General features: G+C 49.9%; 1 protein-coding gene across 1 annotated transcript in view; it reads right to left on the bottom strand.

Annotated features, from left to right (window-relative positions):
• Window positions 1-7,500, bottom strand: part of LOC308169533 (phosphatidylinositol 4,5-bisphosphate 3-kinase catalytic subunit alpha isoform-like) — a gene marked incomplete at both ends in the record, with an annotated part of 27,757 nt that overhangs the window by 14,061 nt on the left and 6,196 nt on the right. The window contains 3 exons of the mRNA XM_080544217.1: window positions 2,779-2,910; window positions 3,567-3,719; window positions 4,791-4,896. Coding sequence (XP_080400343.1) covers window positions 2,779-2,910; window positions 3,567-3,719; window positions 4,791-4,896 — 391 coding nt within the window. The remainder of the gene's footprint in view (window positions 1-2,778; window positions 2,911-3,566; window positions 3,720-4,790; window positions 4,897-7,500) is intronic.

Raw genomic sequence — 7,500 nt, 5'->3', positions numbered from 1 at the left:
AAGCTAATGAAAGTGGCATGGGAAAAGGGAATCATACCAAAGGCATGGCGAAGGGCAGGAGGGATCCTGATTCCCAAAGAGAAGAATTCCTCAACCATCGACCAGTTCCGCCAGATCAGTCTACTGAATGTGGAAGGAAAGATTTTCTTCAGTGTTGTGGCCCAGAGGCTCTCAGTATTCTTGCAGAAGAACAACTTTGTCGACACCTCAGTGCAGAAGGCAGGGATAAGTGGATTCTCAGGATGCCTGGAACACACAAATGTTATCTGGCACCAGGTACAAACGGCCAAGAAGGAGAAGAAAGACCTGCATGTGGTTTTCTTAGATCTTGCCAATGCCTTCGGGTCAGTGCCTCATGAGATTTTGTGGACAGCGTTCAACTTCTTCCAAGTCCCAGAGGGCATCACAAGGCTGGTCAAAGCCTACTTCCAGGACCTCCAGTTTTGTGTTACAGCACACGCCAGTACAACTGCATGGCAGCACCTCGAGATAGGCATAATGGCGGGCTGCACCATCTCTCCACTGGCGTTTACCATGGCAATGGAGCTCATTATTCGAGCATCCCGATGGGTCGTTGGAGGGGAACGGTTGAAGAGCGGGCTGCGTCTTCCTCCAATCAGGGCGTACATGGATGACATGACGACAATAACAACAACAAACGCATGCACCAAACGCCTGCTGGATAAACTCCAGGGAAACATCAAATGGGCACGAATGGAGATTAAACCCAGCAAGTCCCGCAGTATCTCCATTGTCAAAGGCAAGCTCGCCAATGAGAGGTTCCACGTCAACAACGAGCCAATACCAACAGTTCTGGAGAAGCCTATCAAAAGCCTTGGCCGCTGGTATAGCGCAGAACTCAAAGACTCGAAGCAGGTGGAACAACTCAGGCAGGATACAATCAGTGGCCTCAAGCAGATCAACAACACTGCTCTCCCTGGGAAGCTGAAGCTGTGGTGCTTTCAGTTTGGGCTGCTGCCCCGTCTCATGTGGCCAATTTCCATCTACGAGGTCACACTATCCCATGCCAACCGGCTGGAGAGACTGGTGAATGCACAAGTGAGGAAGTGGCTTGGACTGCCGAGAGGCCTTAGCAGCATAGGCCTGTATGGCAACGGAGCCCTCTCCCTACCAATCTCAAGCCTGGTGGAGGAGTACAAATGTGCCAAATCAAGGCTGGAAATGACTCTCACAGAATCCCGGGATCCATTCGTCAGAGGTGCTGCTCCGATCCTAGCAACGGGGAGGAAATGGAAGCCATCTGCAGCAGTTGCGGTGGCAAAGACCGCCCTCAGACACCGGGATATAGTGGGGCATGTCCAACATGGCAGAGGGGGCCTTGGTTTGGAAACAACAACACCCACATGGCAAAAGGCTACTCCAACCGAACGGCGGAAGATGGTGGTTGAGGAGGTGCGCCACCAGGAGGAAGCAGCCAGGTGCGCCAAGGCAGTCTCCCAAGCCCAGCAAGGCCGCTGGATGAGGTGGGAGAGCGTGGAGAGGAGGAAAATCACATGGAACGAGCTGTGGAGCATGGAGTCTAATAGGCTAAGTTTCATCATCAGAGCCACATATGATGTCCTGCCCTCTCCTACCAACCTACATCTCTGGTATGGAGAGGACCCAGCCTGTCTCCAGTGTGCAGCCCCAGCAAGCCTCAAACACATCTTGGTGGGTTGCAAGACCAGTCTAACTCAAGGAAGATACACCTGGCGCCACAACCAAGTGCTAAAGTGCTTGGCTGCCGAACTTGAGCACAAGAGGGTAACCACCAACGCCATGCCTCTAAATGCCCAGACTACCTTTCCACGGAAAACAATCTTCATCCGGGAAGGGGAGAAACAGCGGACCAAGCCATCACCTCCAGACTCAGGCCCACTGAACGCAGCCCGGGATTGGGAAATGCGGGTAGACCTCAGCCAGAGGCTCACCTTCCCACCCGAAATTGCAGCGACCAACCTGCGCCCAGACCTAGTCCTCTGGTCCAAGTCCTGCCAGCGTGTCTTCATCGTAGAACTGACGGTCCCATGGGAGGAGGCCATCGATGAGGCATTCGAACGGAAGAGGCTGCGGTATGCCAACTTAGCAGTCGAAGCAGAGGGGCGGGGCTGGAACGTGAAGGTGTGGCCAGTGGAGGTGGGCTGCAGAGGCTTTGTAGCCAGCTCCACCACAAGGCTCCTGAGGGCAGTAGGGATCAGAGGACAGGCCCAACGGAAGGCAATTAAAGAACTGTCCACTGCAGCAGAACGGAGCAGTCACTGGCTGTGGCTGAAACGTAGGGACCCAACATGGGCTCCCAAATGACCACGTGGTGCCACCGTGCGACACACACCCAGGCCTGATCAGCCTGTGGTGGGCCAACCTCGGCAGAGGGTGTCTTGTGATAAATGGCCGAAACACCCAATGAGGTCGGCGACCACAACTGAAGATGTGTCGTACTGGTGGCACCACGTGATCATTGCCAAATTCCACTCCACCCAAGAGGACATCTCCAACTCCACTCAGTCAATTGTTGTGCTAATTATTTAGGGATTTTAACATCTAGTCCTATTAAGAATCCTGACCAAATGTGTAATTAAAGATTTAGTAGTGTACCAGGCCCAGGCTGTGTGTGTGTGTGTGTGTGTGTGTGTGTGTGTGTGTGTGTGTGTGTGTGTGGTACCAGCCCCAGGGTGTAGTTGGGTTAGTGTGTGTGTGTGTGTGTGTGTGTGTGTGTGTACCAGGCCCAGGGTGTAGTTGGGTTAGTGTGTGTGTGTGTGTGTGTGTGTGTGTGTGTACCAGGCCCAGGGTGTAGTTGTAGCCCAGCTCTCTGGAGATGGTGTAGTTGGCATGCTCCTCGATCTGCTGGTCGTCAGGGAACATCACCGTCTGACTGAACCACGAGAACTCCAACTCCACACAGGGCGTCTCCTGAGAGGGGGGGGGGGGGGAGGGGGAGGGGGGGGAGGGAGGGGGGTGGAGGGGAGGGGGGAGGGGGAGGGAGAGAGGAAGAGAGAGAGAGGTAGAGAGGGAGGTCGTTTTTGTTTCATAATACGCAACTTGAAGTTTTGAAGTATCCACCCGATATAACAAACAATAGTTATACGATCACTAAATAATGTTTAATGTAGTTATCTTCTACTACAGTATGAATAAATCACTAAATATACACTACTTTTCATGAAAAAAGACAAAAACACTTTCTAAACATGTTCCCTTTTACTAGGGTTAAAACTACTTGGGTTGGCCACTAGGCAACAAGGGTTGGCCACACCCCCTTACCTTGTTGGAGTTGGCCCCGCCCCCTTACCTTGTTAGGGTTGGCCACGCCCCCTTATCTTATTAGGGTTGGCCCCTCCCCTCCCCTTATTAGTGTTGGCCCCTCCCCTTACCTTATTAGTGTTGGCCCCTCCCCTTACCTTATTAGGGTTGGCCACGCCCCCTTACCTTGTTGGGGTTGGCCCCGCCCCCTTACCTTGTTGGAGTTGGCCCCGCCCCCTTACCTTGTTAGGGTTGGCCCCTCCCCCTTACCTTATTGGGGTTGGCCCCGCCCCCTTACCTTGTTGGGGTTGGCCCCTCCCCCTTACCTTGTTGGGGTTGGAGCCGGCCACTCCTATTGGGTTGAGCAGGTCCTCGTTGCCGTGGGGAACGGGCCAGAGGCTCAGCGCCACCTTCCCACAGACCAGCTGGTCTCTGTAGTCAAACAGGTTCACGTTCCCCCAGGCCAGGGGGCAGTGCTCCTACACACACACACACACACACACACACACACACACACACACAGGGACCAGACACACACACACACACACACACAGGGACCAGAGACACACACACACACACACAGGGACCAGACACACACACACACACACACACACACACACAGGGATCAGAGACACACACACACACACACACAGGGATCAGAAAGACAAAATTTTCAGATTACAGAAATATGTGCCGATATCAACTTTCTTTTTGAATGAAGAAACTTTCTAGCATGTGAAAGTCTCTCTATGCACATAGGAACATATGCATTTAAAAAAAAAAAAAGTAGTAATGTTGTCATTTTTCTTGTGACACACTTGGACCTTAGCCATGACCTCCTGTGAGAAAAATGTCTTTAATACAATAATCATGTCCACTGAAGACTGTATGAATAACAAGAATGGTATGTGATTAAAAACCGCAGGTGCTAGATAAAGAGTAACTCTTCCTCCCTTCTCTCCAAGGCTGAAGTGAAAGAGTTATGCTCTGTGTTATCTGTACCCACGTGATGTTGTACAAGAGCTGAATGTTGAAACTATAAGATGAACCATTGATTGCGATGCTGCAAGTTTCAGAGTTTCAGTTAGGGTTATAGGGTTCAGGTTGCGACTAAAGTAGAAGCAACGGCATCCAGCGATCTCTGTGCGTCAGTACACAGCCTGTCATTGTGGCTGAAGAAGGAGCACATTAGGCTCATGGAGAGGCCTAGTCAGTCTCCAGACCATAATCCCATAGAAGATCTGTGGAGGGATCTGAAGCTTCGGGTCGCCAAGAGACAACCTCCAAACCTTAAGGATTTGGAGAGGATCTGCAAAGAGGAGTGGACCAACATCCCTCCTGAGATGTGAACCAACCTGGTGACCAACTACAAGAAACGTCTGACCGCTGTGCTGCCCAACAAGGGTTTCTCCTCCAATTACTGAGTCGTGTTTTGCGAGGGGACGCTCCAAGTGTTAACAAAACTGTTTTTCTAGCGTCCTCTATGACATGAGATTAGGGACGTTATTATGTCATCCGTTGACACACATACACACACACACACAGCGTACCTCCTTGGCGCCCTTCCTCCCCTTGACAGAGCAGATGGACAGACAGAGGCGGGCGGAGCGCGGGAGGTCTGTCAGATACAGGTCATATGACAACCACTCATTCCACCTGAGGAGAGAGAGAGAGGGATGAGAGAGAGAAGGATGAGAGAGAGAGGGATGAGAGAGAGAGAGGGAGATCTGTCAGGTACAGGTCATATGACAACCACTCATTCCACCTGAGGAGAGAGAGAGGGATGAGAGAGAGAGAGGGATGAGAGGGATGAGAGAGAGAGAGAGGTCTGTCAGGTACAGGTCATATGACAACCACTCATTCCACCTGAGGAGAGAGAGAGAGGGATGAGAGAGAGAGAGGGATGAGAGAGAGAGAGAGAGAGCGAGAGAGAGGAGAGAGAGAGAGAGGGATGAGAGAGAGAGGGAGGTCTGTCAGATACAGGTCATATGACAACCACTCATTCCACCTGAGGAGAGAGAGAGAGGGGGATGAGAGAGAGGGATGAGGGAGAGCGAGAGAGGGATGAGAGAGAGAGGGATGAGAGAGAGGGATGAGAGAGAGAGGGAGGGAGGTCTGTCAGGTACAGGTCATATGACAACCACTCATTCCACCTGAGGAGAGAGAGAGAGGGATGAGAGAGAGGGAGAGAGAGAGGAGAGAGAGAGAGAGGGATGAGAGAGAGAGGGAGGTCTGTCAGATACAGGTCATATGACAACCACTCATTCCACCTGAGGAGAGAGAGAGAGGGATGAGAGAGAGGGATGAGGGAGAGCAAGAGAGGGATGAGAGAGAGAGAGAGGGAGGTCTGTCAGGTACAGGTCATATGACAACCACTCATTCCACCTGAGGAGAGAGAGAGAGAGAGAGAGGGATGAGAGAGAGGGATGAGTGAGGGAGAGGGATGAGAGAGAGAGAGGGATGAGAGAGAGGGATGAGGGAGGGAGAGGGATGAGAGAGAGAGGGATGAGAGAGAGGGATGAGAGAGAGAGGGAGGGAGGTCTGTCAGATACAGGTCATATGACAACCTCTCATTCCACCTGAAGGAGAGAGATAGAGAGGGATGAGAGAGAGAGAGAGGGATGGGAGAGAGAAAGATCTTCTCTAATAATCTTATTGATTATCTTCACACATCACATGCTTTGGCAATGTAAATGTATGTTTCCCATGCCAATAAAGCCCTTTGAAATTGAAACATTTTAATTGAGATATGGATGAGAGAGAGAGAGAGGGATGAGAGAGGGATGAGGGATAGAGAGAGAGAGACAGAGAGACAGAGGGATGAGGGATAGAGAGAGAGAGAGAGACAGAGGGATGAGAGAGAGAGAGAGGAATATAGAATCAATTGCATTGTATGGCAGTGAGGTATGGGGTCCCTTATTACAAAGTGATTGGGCAAAATGGGACAAAAACCCAGTTGAGATCCTGCATGCAGAGTTCTGCAAAACTATTATCAGGGTACAAAGAAAATGCCCAAACTCTGCATGCAGGGCTGAATTAGGCCAATATCCTTTACTGCTAAATATACAGAAAAGATCTATTAAATTCTGGAGCCATATTAAAAAGAGTGACCCTGCCTGTTACCATTATAAAGCCCTTGCCTGCCAAGAGTTGAACATCCAAAGGAGCCCCCTCAGTCAGCTGGTTCTGAAACTAGCTGACCTCTCACCTTCTGACATCACAAACCCCAGACAGCCTCAGTGCAGCTACACTATCACTCAGAAGATTAGACCTAACCAAATTATAACTAAAGAAAAAGATAAATACATCACATATTGGAACGAACTCACACAATCACAACACAAACTAGAAACATATTTGGCTCTAAACAGACAGTATACTGTGGCAGACTACCTAACCACAGTAACTGATAAAAACCTGAGAAAGACTTTGACAATGTACAGACTGAGCGATCATAGTCTGGCAATAGAGAAGGGCAGACACAGACAAACCTGGCTGCCCAGAGAGGAGAGGCTGTGCTGTCACTGTGATGACGGAGCTATAGAGACAGAGTTACACTTTTTAACACAATGTAAAAACTACACAAATATTAGAGAGGAGTTCTTCCCAAAATTTGAAACAAATTTCCCAGAATTCCGAAATATGACAGAAAGGGAAAGATTACCAGCCCTTCTGGGGGAACAGAAAGAATGTGCAGTTTTGGCTGCAAAATATGTCAATTCCTGTCACAAGAAAAGGGACAACCAGTAGGACATACATACAGTATGCCATGTTTTATTCTCTGCACCACCTGCTTTATTTTATTTTATTTATATTATTTATATTTATTTTTTCATGTCATTGATATTATGTTGTTATGTTGTTGTTCGTCATATCTGTGATTGTGCTTTGGCAACACTTGTAAAACGTCATGCCAATAAAGCCTGTTGAATTGAATTGAATTGAGAGAGGAGAGAGAGCAAGAGAGAGAGAGAGGGAAGAGAGAGGGATGAGAGAGAGAGAGAGGGAAAGAGGGAGAGAGAGAGAGAGAGACAGAGGGATGAGAGAGAGAGAGAGAGAGAGAGCAAGAGAGAGAGGGAGGGAAGAGAGAGGGATGAGAGAGAGAGAGGGAAAGAGGGAGAGAGAGAGAGAGGGAAAGAGGGAGAGAGAGATGGAGCGATGAAGGGATAAGGAGGTGTGGTGTTACCATAGTTACCGGGGGTTGGGGGGGTTGTCATAGTTACCGGGGGTTGGGGGGTTGCTATAGTTACCGGGGGTTGG

The sequence above is a fragment of the Nansenia antarctica genome, assembly GCF_963989245.1.
Source record: "Nansenia antarctica genome assembly, chromosome: 13".
Taxonomy (NCBI): Eukaryota; Metazoa; Chordata; class Actinopteri; order Argentiniformes; family Microstomatidae; genus Nansenia; species Nansenia antarctica.
Note: the sequence above shows the minus strand (reverse complement) of the source record. Positions and strands in the feature narration are given on the sequence as shown.